This window comes from Pelodiscus sinensis, chromosome 3, assembly GCF_052426305.1.
Source record: "Pelodiscus sinensis isolate ZL-2025 chromosome 3, ASM5242630v1, whole genome shotgun sequence".
NCBI classification, from domain to species: Eukaryota; Metazoa; Chordata; order Testudines; family Trionychidae; genus Pelodiscus; species Pelodiscus sinensis.
Genome location: NC_143054.1, coordinates 141,003,255 through 141,022,505, shown reverse-complemented (window position 1 = coordinate 141,022,505; position 19,251 = coordinate 141,003,255). Strand labels below are relative to the sequence as shown.

The 19,251-nt window shown below is 39.6% G+C and overlaps 1 protein-coding gene across 9 annotated transcripts in view; it reads right to left on the bottom strand.

The window, feature by feature from the left end:
- LTBP1 (latent transforming growth factor beta binding protein 1) overlaps positions 1-19,251 on the bottom strand; it is a 328,168-nt gene that overhangs the window by 44,404 nt on the left and 264,513 nt on the right. For all 9 annotated transcript variants that reach the window (XM_075924972.2, XM_075924973.2, XM_075924974.2 and 6 more), the window contains 4 exons: positions 16,020-16,145; positions 11,254-11,397; positions 3,347-3,529; positions 1,416-1,496 (listed from right to left, as the gene is read on the bottom strand). In XM_075924972.2, coding sequence (XP_075781087.2) covers positions 1,416-1,496; positions 3,347-3,529; positions 11,254-11,397; positions 16,020-16,145 — 534 coding nt within the window. The remainder of the gene's footprint in view (positions 1-1,415; positions 1,497-3,346; positions 3,530-11,253; positions 11,398-16,019; positions 16,146-19,251) is intronic.

Genomic DNA, 19,251 nt, shown 5'->3' with positions numbered 1-19,251 from the left:
AGATACTTAAAAAGAGAATGATGACATCTTTCTGACTCATCTCTATATTATCTGTCAATTTATCAAGGTCTCTATTACCACAGTATCTCAGTACCTCATAATCTTTAATATATTTATACTAGTCACATTCCTGTTAGGTAGGAAAGTACTATTGTCTGCATTTTACTGATGAGGAAGTAAGGCACAAAAAGATGAACTGACTTGTCCTAAGGTCACACAGGAGGCCTGTGCTGGAGCAGAGACTTGAATTCAGGCCTACTGAATCCCAGTCCTATGCCACATAGACACTGGGCAACCCTTCATCACGAATTCATATATAAAAAAATAGTAGCCTTTTCCTGAGAAGCTTAAGAACCTGTAATTCCCATTTGTTTGAATGGACATAGCAGATGCCCATCATCTCTCAGAATAAGGCCCTATCTGGGATAACATTTAAGGACTGTGTTTCTGACTTAGCTATTGGCAATGCTAGCATAGTTAAACATATTAACCAGGTGATGCTACTGCTCTTTCCAGATACTGTAAGTATTACATTATACTGGATTTTTAATGTACTTTGAATATATACACTAAATTCAGAGTTGTTATATATTTGGTCTGTAAAACTCCAACTCTGATAGGAACAAATGAACTTTTATGTAACAACACAGCTACTTTATAAGTCAAGGCAACTATGCAGATTTCCTTCTAACTACATACAATTACAATGCATTATACCACACATTGTGAAAAACTCTCATTCCTGAATTATTAACAGTAGTTTCAGCCTTCACTACCTCAGCAAAGGAATTTTATTGATCTTGCTCTTCCTTTCTCCCCCTCCTCCTATATACAGTACCAACGTTTCGTCCATGCACATATTCTATTTCACTCCCACCCAGAAATATCAATTTTTTCACAGATTTATTTTATTTATGTTCAAAATATCATTGCTATGTTTATTTTCAATTTTCAGAATAATTTAAGTAAAAATCATTCATTCGCCTTGTAGCCTGCATGATAATATAGGACAGAACCCTCTCCCCACATCTCCCAATAGCTGTTAAATATACTTGTTATTTGTAAATTAAAGATTGGTTAATGCTACTTATCCATGAGGAAAAGCTGATCTTTAGAATTATGTGTTTTTAAACATCTGTTCTTACAGTATACGATGAATATAGGGAAAATATTATGTGTGTTTCGCACCTAAAATGAATACAATGAGTAAAACGTGAATAACAATACAAAGAACTATAACAGTCTCACATGTTAAATATAGGTTTACCATAAGTTAGTAACATTTTACTTCAAAATGATGTTTCTGCCATGTTGAAAAATTGAAATAATATGTTGACATGGCTGGTTACATACATTATTATTAGAATTTTGAAATGTTTAATACAAGTTACTACATCTAACTGGTACTTACTGACCTTTGTAATTCTGTGCAGTGACTCCATAATCACCAGAGGGGATGAAACCTTTTCCTTCAGGACACAAATCAGTAAATTCAGCTGGTAGAGAAATAAAACAAAATATCATACCAGAAAAAAAGCAATTATTTACGAATCTAGAACTATAACAGATAATAAACTTTTCATGTTCACTAATGCGTTTTAAAATTGTATTCTACTTTCTAATTCTCATTTCGTGTAGTCTTATACACCTATGTATATGTATGGCTAGAGTCCCACCAAATTCATGGTCCAGTCTGGTCAGTTTTAACAGTTTGGGATTTTTGAAATTGCAAATTTCATTATTTCAGCTATTTAAATCTAGAAATTTTACTGTGTTGTAACTGTAGGGGTCCTGACTCAAAAAGGAGTTGTGTGTGAGTGTGAGTGTCACAAGGTTATTGTGTATATGAGTGTGTGTTTGACGTACAGGGTGTTGCTGCTATAAGTCCCCTGGTATACATCTGTTCTGCATGAAAGTCATTGACACTTGTAGAATAGTGATAGAAATGTAGCCGTGTTAGTCTGGTGTAGCTGAAACAAAATACAGGACTATGTAGCACTTTAAAGACTAACAAGATGGTTTATTAGATGATGAGCTTTCGTGGGCCAGACCCACTTCTTCCACTGTTTGATCTGAGGAAGTGGGTCTGGCCCACGAAAGCTCATCATCTAATAAACCATCTTGTTAGTCTTTAAAGTGCTACATAGTCCTGTATTTTGTTTCATTGACACTTGTAGGAATTGACGCGTTGCTACCCCCCGTAAAATATCTGGTGACTCCTCCACCACTCCCTTTAGGGTGAGAACCCCCAATTTGAGAAATACTGGTCTCCCCCATGAAATCTATGTAGTGTAAAAGCACACAAAACCCCAGATTTCATGGTATGTGACATGTTTTTCATGGTTATAAATGTGTTAGGGCCCTACTTTTGGTCAAATATTTCAGTTTTAACACAGGGAAAATCTTCCATTAATTTCATCAGGAGTTTAACCATTGTCTTTTAGAGTTTTGCCTCAGCAGGAGCTGAATAGGAACCGCATCATCTGGCTCACAGAGGAAATTAATTACGTGATGTTGGAGATGACATAGGCTCAAATGCAAACAAACCTCATTTTATATTTATAAGTATAGTGACTCTTTCCAAAACACACAGCAGTGGGCAGAGTTTCACCAGTTCAAAGATATGGCAAAGATAAGAACGGAGAACAAGAAATCACTTTTCTTTTAAAAATTATCTCTTGCATTCTAAAGAATTTACACATGTTCTAATCTTAAATGATTTATTCCAGCTGGATATTGAATATCAGCCATCATTGTTTACACACTGTGATTAAGTACTATTATCAATATTTGTGCCAAAGACCATATGGTTATGCTCTTCTAATTAGTATCTAAATGCTAAAAAATGCTGTTGTAGACAGCATGATTAACTATATTATGCAGTAGGCAGCAGAATGTAAAATTAATGTTATGTTATATATCAAATCTAATGTTTCATGTTACTGCATAAGATAAGATGCTATGACTAATGACAGTCAGGCTCATAAATATAAACACATACATCTTAATTTGTAACTTTCTGGGAAGAAATAGAACTGAAACATTACAATAACATTTGGCAAAGCTTGTATCAGAAATATTGTTGCTTTAAAAATCATTTAGAGATAATACTGTCCATAGAAAAATAATGGGCCATATTTATCCCTGCTGTAATTCCAATGAAGACAGTGGAGTTACACTAGAGATTGCCTTTCTGTGCTTAGAAAGTTTGCCTAGCTAAGACTTGAATAAGCTGCTAAAGGAAACGGTCCTTTATGAACAGCCCTCATGAAAGCCAAGGGTGTTTATACAAATATAAAAGCACAACCCTCCAGAAATTATCACTGGATGGAAAATCTCTGCTTACCAGTTCCAAAGACGGGGCATGGGAAGATTTCACAATTATCACCCCAGCCAGCACCTAAAGTACAGCAGCATTCTTGTTTGGTGACATTGGATGTCAACACATTATCACAAAAATTAGCATCATTTAGATTGTAGTAGCATTCCTTCTTTTCATCGTCACGTTGATCAACATCTACTGGTAAATCTAAAGATGAAAATATAAACAACATGTCAAATGAATCAGTTTTACAAGTGATACAGGAGAAAAGCAACTGCATGATGTTGTTGAAAGACCATTTTCTATCTTCAGGGTCAGAGTTCACAGAGAGAAAAATGTGTCAGCAAAAAAAAATCTAGTGGATTATTTTTAATCCTGTAAAGAACAGCAGAAATTCTCAAAATCTTTCCCCTAAATTTCCCAGACCACTGTTTCCAAATTTAGATGTTGGAAGAGCTTCCATATTTGCACTACTGCTATGTTTAAGTCATGCATATGCCTCTACTTTTATTTTAAAAATAATACTTAGCACTTATGAAGTGCTTTTCACACAGTTTTCATTTAAAGCTTCAAAAGGTTTAGCAAACATTGTTACAGATGCAGAAAGTGAGGCACAGACAGTGTGAAAAGGTCTGATTTCCAACACTTTCAGTGCCCACCGATTTCAAAGGAAGACAAGAGCTCAATACTTCTGAAAATTCTCTCCTAAGTGACATACAAAATCAGATCCCACTGAGGAATACACTGAGAAACTGCACCATTTGCTCAGGACACTCCCTACAAAAACATACCCTTAGAGCCCCGACCGGGGTTATTCTATCTACTACCCAAGACCCACAAACCTGGAAATTCTGGATGCCCCATCATCTCGGGCATTGGTACTCTCACTGAAGGACTATCTGGATATGTGGACTCTCTACTCAGACCCTATGCCACCAGCACTCCCAGCTATGTCCATGACACCACTGATTTCCTGAGAAAACTACAATGCATTGGTGATCTTCCAGAAAACACCATCCTAGCCACCATGGATGTAGAGGCTCTCTACACAAACATCCCACACATAGCTGGAATATAAGCTGTCAGGAACAGTAACCCTGATGATGCCACAGCACAATTGGTTGCTGAGCTCTGTAACGTTATCCGCACGCACAATTATTTCAGATTTGGTGACAATATATACCTCCAGACCAGTGGCACCACTATGGGCACCCACATGGCCCCACAATATGCCAACATTTTTATGGCTGACCTAGAACAACGCTTCCTCAGCTCTCGTCTACTCTCGCCCCTTCTCTACCTACGCTGCTCCCGGTGCCTCTGGTCTGCTGGGGACCGTCTCTAGCAGACCAGAGACACCGGGAGCAAAGCCGCAGCCGCGTCGCGGTCCCGCACCTCTGAGGCTTTGCCAGAGCAAAGCCTCAGAAGCGCGGGAACCCGCTGTGGCTTTGCTTCCAGTGCCCCTGGTCTGCTGGGGACCGTCTCCTGCAGACCAGGGGCACCAGGAGCGGCTTTTCTCGCCCCGGAGGTTGAGGTGGCGGGACCGCTGCATACGAGCTCCGGGGTGAGAAAGCCCCGTTCGTAAGTGTGGATCCGCGTAAGTCGGGGACTGCCTGTAAGATTGAAATAAGATACGCAATTTGCATAGCTTAAATTGTGTATCTTATTTTGAGTTACGGTGCAGCTGGTGGTTCCTGTCTAGGTGCCACAGTGGGAGGAAACCTCGCACGCTCCCCCAACCCCAGGTCAATCAAGGCACGGGGGCAGGAGAGCATGAGGAGGCTAGAGAGAATCTCCAGCAGTTATAAAACTGCCATTCCCTGTGATATCGCATGCCCCTGATGTGAGGAGCAGACTTTGCGTGCTCCTCTGTCCCCAGGTTTCGATTGGCCTGGGGAGCGGCAGGGTGGTTGTGGGCCAGATCCATTCTCTTGGCAGGCCACATGCAGCCCATGGAGGCCCCTGTGCCCACCCCTGTGTTAGGGGCATGGGTGGGGTGCAGGGATTGGAGCAAAGAAGGCACAATGTAAGGCTAAGTGCACAGGAGGGAAGTGTCGGAGTTAAATTCAAAGGGGCACAGTGCAGGGAGCATGGGATTAAAAGCACCAAAATACAAGTTCACCCAAAAGGCCATTTGCCCTAAGGCTAACCCTGAGTCTAGTCTTTCATCCACATCTATAAAACTTGTGATCTCACAGATCTCGAAATACCTAGTTGATTACGCCACAAAACACAGTTACTACTAACACAATTAACAAGAAAACTTATCTAGACCTCCCAAACCATAGTCAAAAGGCACTGGTTCTCCTTCAAGATAAAGGAATATCTTAGGAGGTTGTACAGCAAGGCCATTTTAGAATCACAATACGAAACAGGGAATGTGGAAACAGCACTTGAATTTTTCATGTTTCCAAAACAGTAAGTCCATCTAATGTTTAAGTTCAAAACACACATTCAAATTTGTTTCTAAATAAGTTATTTAGAAAAGGGAATGTTTTAGCTTGTGGAGTTTGAGGGACTGGCAGACATCTCTGTTCAGTGTTAGTACCATATTACCACCAACAATGCAAACTCTCCTTTGCTGTTTTGCCAATGTAAGTAAGTGTACATTAAAGGAAACACCCAGCTGAGTGCTATTTCATCTTTGTTAGTTTAATCTGTGGTCTCCCTTCATCAGATAATTACAATTTTCCACAATGTACTGCATTTCATAAAGTACGATGGTTTTGTGGTATCAGCTGATGTCCAATAGGAACCAAATTAAGACTATCATGTGTTGCAGAAACTCAACTGAACTAAATCTGTTATTCCAAGGTGAGAGAGCAGTACGTTAGACACCAAGTTATACATTTTCTTTGGATATATGCCACATGTCTAGCTGAATCAGAGCCAAAGGCTTAAATAGCAGAAACACCATGGAAGTTTTCACACCATTTACAAGGGAAAGAGCACTGGAGGCTGTCCCAGGAGGAAGGAGAAACAATCTCATCATGTGATTATTTATTCCCATTTGATATTTGATGTGATGGTTTCTCCTCCCATTATCTGTTCAGCACTTTAAAAGTCTGTTGTTTACACAGCTGTGACTGAGGGTTAGTCAAGCAGGCGTCATGACTGTTTGGAAAGTGAATGAGACATAGATCTTAAAAAAAAAAAAAGAAATTTACAAAGGCCAGTCTGTATCTGCAAGCTCATAATTTCTCTCTCTCTCTCTCTCTGACACAAACACACACACACACACACACACACACACACACACACACAAATTAATTGATTAATAAACAGATTCTTTTGAAAGATATTTTGGTGTTATTCTTCCGTGGGAAAATTGATTAGTTCCTAGATATTTTTCTCACAATTTGTTATTTCTGGGGGGTTTATTTCATTGTAAAAAATTAGAAATTTTATTCTCCTAAGGAACCATGGTATAATGCAGTACTTCATCTGTTTGACTAGGTTTAAAACAATAACATTTTTCAATCTTTTTTCTTGTAACAAACAAAAGAAACTCAAGATATACACATATAGACATTTATCTGACTGTAAATACAGAACTGAAAGGGACCTCAAGAGGTCATCAAGTCCAGTCCCCAAGCCCTCATGGCAGGACCAGCATCATGTAGATCAGCAGTTCCTGAATTGTCAAAATGGGTCCCCATCTGGAAAAGGTTCAGAAGACTTGGTGACCCAAGGCAATTCCAAAACAGAGGAAAGGTGGGGGGCGGGAGGCAGAGCCACCTGGGAAGACACTTGGCGACCCTTTTGAAATGTAACTGCTACCCATAGTTTGGGAAACTCTGATCTAGATCATCCCTGATAGATGTCTATTTAACCTGCTCTTAATTATTTCCAGTGATGGAGATCCCACAACTTCCCTAGGCAATTTATTCCAGTGTTTAATCACCCTGACAGTTAGGAAGTTTTTCCTAATGTCCAACCTAAATCTCCCTTACTGCAATTTAAGTCCATTTTTCTCCCTCCTCCTTGTAACACTCTTTTAGATATCTGAAAACTGCTATCATGTCCCCTTTTAGTCTTCTCTTTTCTAAACTAAACAAGTCCAGTTCTTTCAGTCTTCCCTCATAGGTCATGTTTTCTAGACGTTTAATCATTTTTGTTGCTGTTCTCTGAACCTTCTCCAATTTCTCTGTCTTGAAATATGGTGCTCAGAACTGGACACAGTGCTCCAGTTGGGGCCTAATCAGAGCAGAATAGAGAGTAAGAATGACTTCTCGTGTCTTGCTCACAACACTCCTGTTAATGCATCCCAGAATCATGTTTGCTTTTATTGTAACACTGTCACACTGATGAGTCATATTTAGCTTGTGATCCACTATGACCCCTAGATCCCTTTCTTCAGTATTCCTTCCTAGATAGTCGCTTTCCATTCCATAAGAGAAAAAAAGATTAGGGCTAAATATAGACTAAAGATATTTTTTATATTTTTATGGCACTGATCCAGCAAAGCACTTAGGTATATTCTTAACATTAAGTGCTACAGACATCAATGCAACTGAAGTATATACTTAAAATAAGAATATTAAAATATCGATGAATTGTGCCCTAAATTATTATTGTAATAATAAATGTAAACAGTTGAGAGTATCTAAAATAAGTAACTTTATAGCACTGTTCTTTGCCTCCAAATGACATAAGCAATACAAATGCTCAGAACCTGTAAATATGCATCTGTATGTTCTTCTATATGTAATGCACTATAGAATGTGTAATGCAAATGCACACATGGCAAATTAAGATGCCTCTCTTTTGGGCATCTGTATGTGTAAATCAGGAATTTGTACATGCACATCCAAGGCTGTGTGTGCAAAAAAGACATGCATTATTATGCATTAAAAAACCTGAATAGCAGACTCCCACAGTTAGCTTGGGTAAAATAAGAACAACTATATATTTCAATAAAAATTATTTGGTAGTAATTTTTCATCATCATTAGCACTATAAAAAATGATAGTGTGAAAGGTCTCCATTGAAACTTAAAAGCATGCGATTTGGATTTGGACACCAGACTCAGTATAATGTCTAACAAACATTATTGCAGATTACAAAGCCACGTAAAACAGTTTGACGTCATTGGCAGTCTCTGTTCAAGAGTGACCCAAGACTGCAGTGCAGGAATGTTATTGATCAGGAATGATGTACATTTACAAAGCTATGTTAATTAGTATAATCATTTTTAAGATCAGATGTTTTTGAGCTGCTTCACTACTAATAAGGTAGAAACAGAGGACACTATTAAACATCCACAAGACTTTTTTCTGGCTCATCTTCTCCTGGTCACCAAAATCTCAACTTTCCCGAGAATCCCATCTTTACAACACTGTTGGCTGTATATTTGTTTTTCAGCTCTTAAAGTTTCACAAGTTTTTGCATTATAAATTTGGTCTTTGGTGAGATCATATTTTTATAGAACCGGTGTAAGAGTAAACATATAGCATATTCTGGATGCCAAAAGTGCACAATGTTTTTATTTAATGAATACTGGTTAATCCACTATTCAGAACGCCCCAGTAATTGAGCACATTATCTTATATTCCAAGGTCAGAAAAAGATGGAGTTGCAGCCTAAGGTTTTGATCCTTCAACTGCATGGCACAGGTGGATCCAGAGACATATCACAATCGTATTGACTTCAGAGGTCAGGGTTCCCCCTGAACTAAAGCCGTGGTGGGCTTGGGGCTGAAATTCTTCTTTTGCTAACCTTTGTGTATATAAGACAGATTCACACTGTAATTTACTTATGTTTTATGCATAAAGTTTAGATTTTCAATTTTTGTTTTAAAATGCATATTCTATAATGGCTAATAGAAGACAGACACTTTTTCAAATACATTCTACACTGCTTTTGAAGTCAGTACAGGTAATCACATATATTGGGATTCTAAGTGGACAATGGAACAGGTTTTCTTTTATGGCTATTAATAATTATGATAGGATGTCAATGATTCATTACTAATATGCAGAAAAATCCATGATAAAATAAATCTTATATGTACTTGTTAAAAGGATACACAAACATATTCAGTAAATAAAAAATGTAAGATTCCCCTCCCCCATACCAAACTGTGCAAAAGTCCAGCAGATTTTTATTTGATATAAAATATAGTCTAGTCATCTGAAGAAGTAGTGTGTACCCATGAAAGCTCATGACACCATCTACATGTTTTGTTAGTCTTTAAGGTGCTGTTAGACTATCCATTGTTTTATAAAATATAGTGTTGGCTATTTCCATGAATTGTTTCTTACTCTTGGTACCAAAAAAAAAAAAAAAAAGAAAAAGAAAAGAGAAACAGGTGCTTTGAAACGTGAACATTCAATTTTTGGTTAAATTTATTCTGTATTGAGTTGAAATGTCTACTGGAATACAAGATGACTGGAACTAAGGAGCTGAATGTTCATATACTGACAGGATCATTTCAGGACAAAGGAAATAATAAATGAACTTCTGCCAAATAAAAAAAGCTCTAGATTCCCCGCGGTGAATAAAGAGGAGTGTGAACATACAGAAGGAACAGCCTTTAGCCACATGTGGAAAAAATCTCTGAATTAAAGTTATTTTTCACTGAGGCCCTGCCTGCCCTTACTTTCAGTAGAAATGGCACCCTATTTCTGTTTAAGTAGAGCGGGAGTGGGAAGACATTTGCAAAATAGCAAAACATACAAAAAACAAATATACAAAGACTGAATAGATGTGTAACATTGTGTGTTAATGTTTACAACAGTATATGGCATACAAGATATACGTCTTCTCATTCAAGTTAAATAAGGGGGTGCAAAGGGAGCACACAGCCAAAGCAGAAGCTCCCAGAAGCACTGCTCCTGACTCATGCACCTAGCAGGCCAAAGCTCCAGGAAGAATGACCTTTGCATGAGTGTAGCATGGACTCCTTCCCTGCTCTGTTGTTACATGGAAGGTTGTGGCACTGGCCCAGCACCCTAGTCATCGCTAGCCTTGCAGATTCCATGTACTCTGGGGAAAAACAACAACTAGACCGAGCCAAGTCCATGTGCTCTTACACACCCATGGAAAGGTCAGCCATACCTGGCATTGTCTCATTAATTTTCAGCATGAAATGAAAACAGAAAAGAGGCATGTTAAAGAAAAATGAACACACTATAAACTCCATAAGAGTTTTCCAAAACTCTCCCATAGAGTCAGTAATATCACCACTTCACAGTTTGTTTGGGTGATCAATTCCTAGGATCTTCAGACTCAGACAGAACCCATCTGAGCTGAATGAGAAAAGAGTTTGCTATCCTGATATCCAGAACATTATGTGCTTTGTCTCTTATATAGTACACAAAGTAATATCCTGTACATTGAAACACTGATTGTAGGAAGTGTTTTTCTTCTTTAGTTGTAAACAGAGAAAAAAAGAAAGGTAAGATGTTCTGTCCTTTACAATGTATATCAGCTTCAAGTGTTCCCTGGCAAGAGATAGACTCCTTTATCCCATTAGTCAAATTATATAGCATAAAGGGCTCCCACTGGGTATTAATTTTCAGGTCTCTTATACGAGAACTTCCTCTGTGATGAACCTTAACAGAGGAAAGAAAATAATAAAGTATGTGTTTCTTAATTGGCCAAAGAAGGGGTCCAATTTTGACAGTGTGTGGAAAAAAAGCTCTGAGATCATTTCATGAACATCCAGACCATATTTTTGTCATTAATGATTTATATCATGTTCAATAATAACTGAACTAAAAGCACAAATAGCTCATTATGTTACCATGCTTTAAAAGGGTCTAAAATATACTTTAACTGATTTAACTACAGCAATAAATAAAATCAAAATGTACAACATTTTTATTACAACTTCATTTTTTTTACAGCCTTTCACAATATTTTATCCTTACGACGATTCAGCATGATATTCAGCATTATGTCTGCAAGCAAAGTCACTAGTATTTTACCTGTTGCTGTGCGGGAGCGACACTGTCCGGTCATTGGATCATACTCCTGGATTTCATCGGAACAGAGACACAGGAAGGTGCCTTCTACATTTTCACAGAGGGCTTCACCACATACTCCACTCAGCATTTCACATTCATTCACATCTGGAGAATGAAGCAGAAATTGATTTGGACACGTTCTCCATCACTGACAGCTCTTTATTTTACCTGCTCTGCCTTTGCCAATACTGTCTGTGGAAAAACAGAGGCGATCCCTGAGGAACAATCAAAACCTGACTACTGCTTAAGTGGACTCCTAAGGAAATTTGTTCACCTGAGGAGATAAAGGCCATTGACAATAACAGTAAAATTATTAAAGGCTAGTGTTGATTTTAAGGTAGACCAGGGTCCTAACTTTTTCCTTTCCCTCATACCCATTTTTTACGATGTAAGATACTGACTTCTTTTGAGCTATGTTTGCTATTACCAGGACAGCAGGCAGCCCACAGTATTTATTTAGTTTATTTAACAGATATTGTGCCAAAACTTGCTGTCATTCTTTCCAAGCTCAGTAAAATCAAAGAGTTCAGAAAGTAGATGATGGCAGGATTCAGTACTTGGTCTACAAATGGAATTCTCTTCTCCCCACCCACTGAAAAACTGCCATCCTGGGGCATGTCTTTTTTATCCTCTAAATGCCTTTTTGTAATAGATCCCTCACCCACAAAACACTATAGATTGCTCTGGGGCTCAGAAATATTATTCTGGTATCACCTAGAGAAGTCTCTATGGAGCAATGCAAGTCTTCTCTTCCACATTAAGGGCCAGGAACCACAGTATTTTCAATAGCTGTTGGCCTGGGACCAAAAATATTCCATGAGTCCTAATCTTGGCTCTCAACACTTCTAACTTCATCTAAATACTATGAAAAGGCAAGTTGTCCATGGTTTGAAAGACACCAAATTGCCAAAAATTCTCAGCACTGGTTTAACTCTGCTCCCACTGAAATCTATAGGAGTTTTACATCTGACTGTCCACAATACAGCATATCCACTAACTATGTAACTGTAAAATTATTACATTATGATTAATAATTTATATTTTTTATCTATTTAATTGCCTATATATTGTATAGTATTTGTAATAAAGCATACTGGGTCATCTTTTATCCACCAAAATAAATATGCAGCCATATAATATACTATTTATAAGTTTTTACCTTAACAGCTAAGTTAACACTTTAGAAATTTATTGAATTATTTTCTTTTGTTTGATGCATATCAAGAAGTTAAAAGTCTATATTGGGGAACACGGTTTACAAACTATACAAAGACATATTTTCCATGAAAACGTCTTTGAGAGATTGCTTACATCAAAATCCTTTGCTAGCACATTAGAATGTTTCCAATACAGGTTGAAATTCTCTACTCTGGTACTCTATAGTTCAGCAACATCTATGGTCTGGCATGAGAAACTAGTTAGCCAGATGTCCACTTATGGATGTGGCCAAGTTTCCCTGCAATCTCATAAAGTTTGTTTACAGCCACCAGTTCTGGCTTAAAGTGTTGTGTGCTGTTATTTAGCTCCAATTTACTCCTAAATGTCTTCTAAGTGCCCAATAGAAAGTGGAAGTGTTAGTAATGCACTAGACAATATTGCAAATTCTCTGATTCAGCACCGGTCAGGTTCTGAGGGTGCTGGTTTAAATAGGTTTAACCTGTATCTCTACTAATCTCATTATTACATGTCCAAATCAGCACTGAAAGTGGGGTAGCAGGGAGCTCCCTACATGGCTGTTAAAATGCAGGGGAGGCTGTGGGCTTGGCCAAGCAGAGCAGAACTCCCTGGCCAAGGCTGCAAGGAAGCTGTGAGGTACTGCTGCACGCTTTCTGCTCTTAGCTAGTGAGAGAATGGGGCCACGAGAGCACAGCTGCAGAGGGCTCCCTGCATAGTTCTGGGCCTGGTGACACCTGACCCTTCCAGGCACAAGAGGAGGGGAAGGTTGTGTTCTTCACAAACAGAAGAGACCTCTGGCCAGGGCCATAAGGCCAAGTCCCTGGCCTCAGCAGAGGCCACCTGGCTCCAAATGGCTTCCTGTTCAGGGACAGAACTATTCAGCATCAGGGTGGCCTCTCTTGTGGCTGGAGACTCATTCTCTTCCCTCTTTTTTCAATCTTAGCCATCGGTCTCTGCTCAGCCTTCCTCAGAGCTTGCATCTGCAGGAATCAGGTGCCATCAGTCCTGTGGTAGCAGAGAGAGACTTCTGCAGTTTCACTATCACAGGAGTGAGGAAGCGGGTCCATGACAGCGAGGCTGCAGTTGCACTGCTTCAGGGTGGGTGACACCCAATCCCTGCAGGCTGCATTCCTACTAACTGCCACCAATAGTTTTATCATTGGCTTCAGGCTGTCAGCTCAGCGTTTACCAACTGACTAGCTATTTAAACTGAATTTTGCCAAGCCTATTACGATTAGTTCAAATAGGTTTCATTTGTCTGAGTTTATATTTCATACCGTTGAAAAATACTCTCTCAGAATTAATTCTGCAGAAAAGTATTTTCTTTCAATTCAACTCCTAAAATTAAGGAAATCACAGGTTGAAGCAACATTAGCACTCACACTAGCTGAAGGCCCCAATCTAGGAAAACATCCCTATTCAACACAGCACCCAAGAATGTGTTTATGACAATGGGATTTAAATGTGCCCTTAAGTGATTAACTGAAGCATGTGCTTAAGAGCTTTCCCAAATTGGGGCCTCAGATAACAGGCCTTACAACCCAAATATCAGAAAACCAAAACAGAATCGGACTTCTCACCTGCACAACAAAATCCCTTTTCTTTCCACCATGTAGCCATTTGCAAAGCATACATCCAGTTCTCCAGAACTGTGCACACATGCAGTAAACTTAATGGCAATTTGCAATGGCAATGGCATCTAGCAATTTTATCTCCGCATCCCACCCTGAAAGGACATGTACCACAGGAGGCTGGTAATGTAGGCAAGGGAAGGCAGAGACTTCCCAAAACTGCCTGCACGCCCCAGCCACCCGAGAAGGCTGGCTGGCTGCTCCAGAGATGGGAGGGCTGGGGTGCGGCAGCCCTGTTCCCTGTCCACCAGAGAGGGCTTGGATTGGGGCCAGGGCTGCAGCATGGCGGCTGGCTGCTCCAGAGACGGGAGGGCTGGGGTGCGGCAGCCCTGTTCCCTGTCCACCAGAGAGGGCTTGGATTGGGGCCAGGGCTGCAGCATGGCAGCCCTGACTCTCCAGGTGGCCAACGATCAAGCTGGGGGTGGGCGGGGATTAGCTCTGGCAGGGGGCGGGCCTTGGGTGGAAGGGGCAGGGCTGGGGTTCGCCTTCCCCAGCTGGGCTTTCACCCACCACCCATGACATGTACCCAGTCATGGAGATAGTTCAAACTCCCATTATTATTGAGTTTTCTGTTTGTGTAGCTTCTCAACAAGGGTAGGGCTTGTTAGTTATGCCTTCCTAAATTTATGCCCATTATTGTTATAACTCTGGCCTTGGTTCCATCTGGAAATAGTTGAACTCGATCTGGAGCCATGAACTCTGGCCATACTCCCTTACTCATATAATGTTAGAACTGCAAGGAGTGGTACACAAGCCAGTTATGCTGGCATTTTGGCTCCTGTGGATTTCTGTCCAGCTACAGTCAGTTTTTGGTCCTCTAAAGCTCTTTTTGTACTGTCCGCCTGAGTTGCATGAAAGGAGTGCTGTGAATCTCGTCTGCCACACAGAAATTAATTTCAAAAGCAGTACCGGCTCTCTCTGTAACAGTGCTCCCATACCAGATGTTAAGAGTAGCAAATGTTGCATGATAATGGAAAATAATTTAGAGGTCCAAAACTTTGTTTTTCTTTTTAAATGGGAGGAGGGAATACTCAGCATATTGCAGCTGAGTCCCAAAAGAGAACCAGAAGAATTCTTCAGTAATACCAATTTTTACAGAATATAAGAAACCCCCCTTTTTAACATTCGTTCCCCTCATTTTCCTTCAGCTCAATGTTACTGGTAAGTGTGTTTTATCCTGAATCTAGTTTGAAAAAATTGCTTAATGAATACCGTTTGTTGATCTGGTATTAATTTTATATTAGAAACCTGTGCTGTCTCAAATGGTGCTCAAGTCCAATTACCACTATTAACAACAGATTTGGAAATCTATTACTCACTAGAGAAATCTGTAGTATTCACACACTTCTGGAATACTCACATATTTTCACAGTGATAGGTGTCTTTCCTGGAGCGTGAAAGTAATGTTAAAATCTGTTCAAACACACTCTCTGTTTCTAAGGAGGTGTGCTGTTTAATTCAGACAGGCTATACCACACGCCAGACTATATTTCCTGTAGGAGGTAGTACAGAGTTCTGGCTATTCAACTAAGAGACTAAACAGATGTTGCATTTAAATAAGCTGAAGTATTAAAGTCAATCCATAATGATTTATATTTGTGAATGGCCTGGCATTTGCCAAAGTAGTGGTTTAATGTTTTTTTAATAGATAAAAAGGAGTGACTCAGCTTTTTGCCATTGATTTCCATTCCAATCCTAAAAACAGATTCTGCTTACGCAGCTAAACAGTAAGCACCCACATGGTATACTGGGTTTAGTGAGCAAAGCATATCCGAATACTGGTCTACTCCAAAATGGTGCAAATTTAACACAAAACGATGGAAGTTAAAATAATTTTATGAAGAAACTAATTTTCCTTTGAAATCGTTTCTTCATCACCGGTGATACATGCAGCACTGATTAGAAAATATAAAAACTCACCCACACACCCTTGCCCATCCTGTGGGTCTTGATACCCTTGGTAACAAAGGCAGCGGTAGGAACCAGGTGAATTTTCACAGAACCCATGACTGCCACACAGAGTGCTGTTTTCACATTCATCCACATCTGCAAAGAAGACATGTTAACATCAGACAGACATAATAAAAAGGCAACTTGACAGGCAGACCATTACATCTCTATAAGTAGGTACAGTTAGTGTCAGTAGATGTTAAAGGAAACAAACACAAGGGACAAGAAACAAAACCATTACTAGTCAGATAATACTCTACAAATAATTAACTTATGAGCATCTATAAATACATGTTTACTAAAACAATATAATAGTTATGCACAATACACGCTTCAGATTTACTCTATTACAACAACTGCATGCAGACAAACAATGAAGCAACATCCTAACTTTAATCTTCTGGGTGGCATCTTATGTATGACTGGCAAATTCTAGCCATCATCCTCTATATAACATTAGAGTTTGATCCAACACAATATCATAAATAATAGAATTCTTGTAAGTGGAACTCTCTTAGTGTTTTCTATTGTGTCCCTCAAACAATATGGCTTAAGTTCATGTCTGTGCAGAAGGCTAGCATACTGAGGCCCTGATTCAGCAAAACAGTGCTTACCTTTAAGAATTATTTAAGTCTAATTGAAGTCAATGGAACATAAGCACGTGCTTTGGAGGGCATAAGAGGGTTTTAAAGCATAGCACAGAGCTTTTGTTGTTCTCTGACTCAATTGCCACATCAACCTATAAGAAGGCTACTGGTGGCAGAGAGCAGTCTGTTATCATAAGTGTATTATAAATCTTGTGAATATATTATTTTCATCTCCATTTGAAATAAGACCTAAAACCAAAGTCCTGACTGCTTGTGGTCATTAAAAATCTCATGGCATGTTTTTCAGGAGTCGGAATGCTAACCCCAGTATCCTGGCTAAACCCCAATTTGGGCTATTACACTCTGCCATCCTAAATCACCCCTTCAATTCAAGCGGAGAACTAATTTCTGTGTTCCATTTCTAAAAGCTATTGTAAATGTTAAGTAGTGATGCTGGCCACTGTGAAACACTTTCAGTGTTCTGGTGCTGAGGTGGCTGCATTTCAAAGGACGATGTGAATCCTTTTAATTAATTAAATGTGACAAATCTAGGCTGCAGCTATATGTGAAATTAGTCATATCAAGTAAAATTATACAGAAACTGAGAAAGAGTAAATTATAGAGGGACTCCAAGAAAAAAAACATTGAGCTGAAAAGCTGACAGAACAGAATTTTGAATATAAGAGAACTCTTTTGGAGAGATAAGCATGTCCACAATACTACTCTGCAGTATCTTTGAGAAAGGAAAGAATGGGCACATGTAAGTGTCTGCCTCTCCTAGTGTTCAGAACTGTGTCAACATCTCATTATTTACAATACCAAAGGCCTAAAAGAATTGGGAAAGACATGCCTTGTTCGTCTCCTGAAACAGATCACTAAGCAATGATATGAAGTCTCTTAAAAATACACAACTTTAAAAACTCCAATTGAGAGGGGTCAAGAAAACCTAAGGTCTCCGAGTCACTTGGTCACAGTGCCTAAAATGGTTGCCTAAATTTAGGAAGTCTTTCACTGACTGCCTCCAGCAGCAGTACTACCCAGAAACTCTTCAGTGGTACAGGCAATGGTTCTATCCAACACACACATCCCATTCATAGGCCCACTCCCAGCCCAGCACTCCTGCTATGCTAAGTCGTGTGAAGAAATACTCGGAGAACAGCCTCTGGTGATCTGCCTCAGAAGCTGTTCTAAAGGAGGTTCTCCCTCAGCTGGAGCTAGCGACTTCAGAGCCCTTTTTTGCTATTCTGGCCTCTTTAAGTGTCATAAAGGGACTGGAGAAGGGTGGAGAGCCTCCCTCATAGACTTCTAAGGCATTTAGTCTGACCTCCTGCATAAACATAGGTCATGGAACTTTATCCATTGATTCCTGCATTAAACACAATTTCTTTTAGAAAGATGCCTAATCTTCTTTTAAAGACTTCAAGAGATGGAGAATTTATCACCTCTTACGCCATTCCAATGTTTAATTATCCTCTCTGTTAATGCATATGTTTTATGTAAAAATGTGTAAATATATACTTATGTTAATGTAATATTCCCAACATTGCACTCAAATTAAGTAATACATTTTTGTTGTATTTAATACTAGCACATTTACCTGGTGTTGGTGGGGTCCTTAAGGAGGGGCTCAGGGCAGGGGGCTGATGGTGGAGGGCAGGGCTCAGCAACCTTTCAGAAGTGGTGTGCTGAGATTTAACATATTCACTTCTATTTATGGGTCTGCGTGTCATTGATACTTTTAAAAGTCAATAATAGTCCTACTTACAGCAGCTTCATTAATACATAAATTATGATGCAGATCTTACCATTTTAGTAACATAGGATTTTTAAAACATCATTAAGATCAGAGTTTTAAATATCTGCAACACTCCAAAAAAATCGGTTAAAAATTTTTTTTTCTTTCTTACTTTGGCTACATAGGCTCAATTCTTGGCTCCATCACAGACTTCCTGAGTAAGCTCAGGAGAGCCCACAAGGGTACATCTATACTACAGCTGGTAGTAAGTTACGGCTCAAGGAGACATACACACACTACCCTTAGACGAGCTAGTGCGCTGAGGGAAGGTCTGCAAAGAAGTTAAAAACTCAGGGTATGTCTACACTACCCCGCTAGTTCGAACTAGCGGGGTAATGTATGCATACCGAACTTGCTAATGAAGCCCGGGATTTGAATTTCCCGGGCTTCATTAGCATGAAGCCGGCTCCGCCATTTTTAAAAGCCGGCTAGTGCGAACCCCGTGCCGCGCGGCTACACGTGGCACGGACTAGATAGTTCAGATTAGGCTTCTAATCCGAACTATCTGTACGCCTCGTGGAACGAGGCGTACAGATAGATCGGAATGGCTACGTAGTTCGAACTATCTAGCCCGTGCTGCGTGCAGCCGCGTGGCACGGGGTTCACACTAGCCGGCTTTCAAAAATGGCGGAGCCGGCTTTATGCTAATGAAGCCCGGGAAATTCAAATCCCGGGCTTCATTAGCAAGTTCGGTATGCATACATTACCCCGCTAGTTCGAACTAGCGGGGTAGTGTAGACATACCCCCTCTGCTATAAGATGGGGAGCACACACACGCTCTAAGGGGAGCTGAAGATGCATCCGAGTGTCTTAGTGTAAC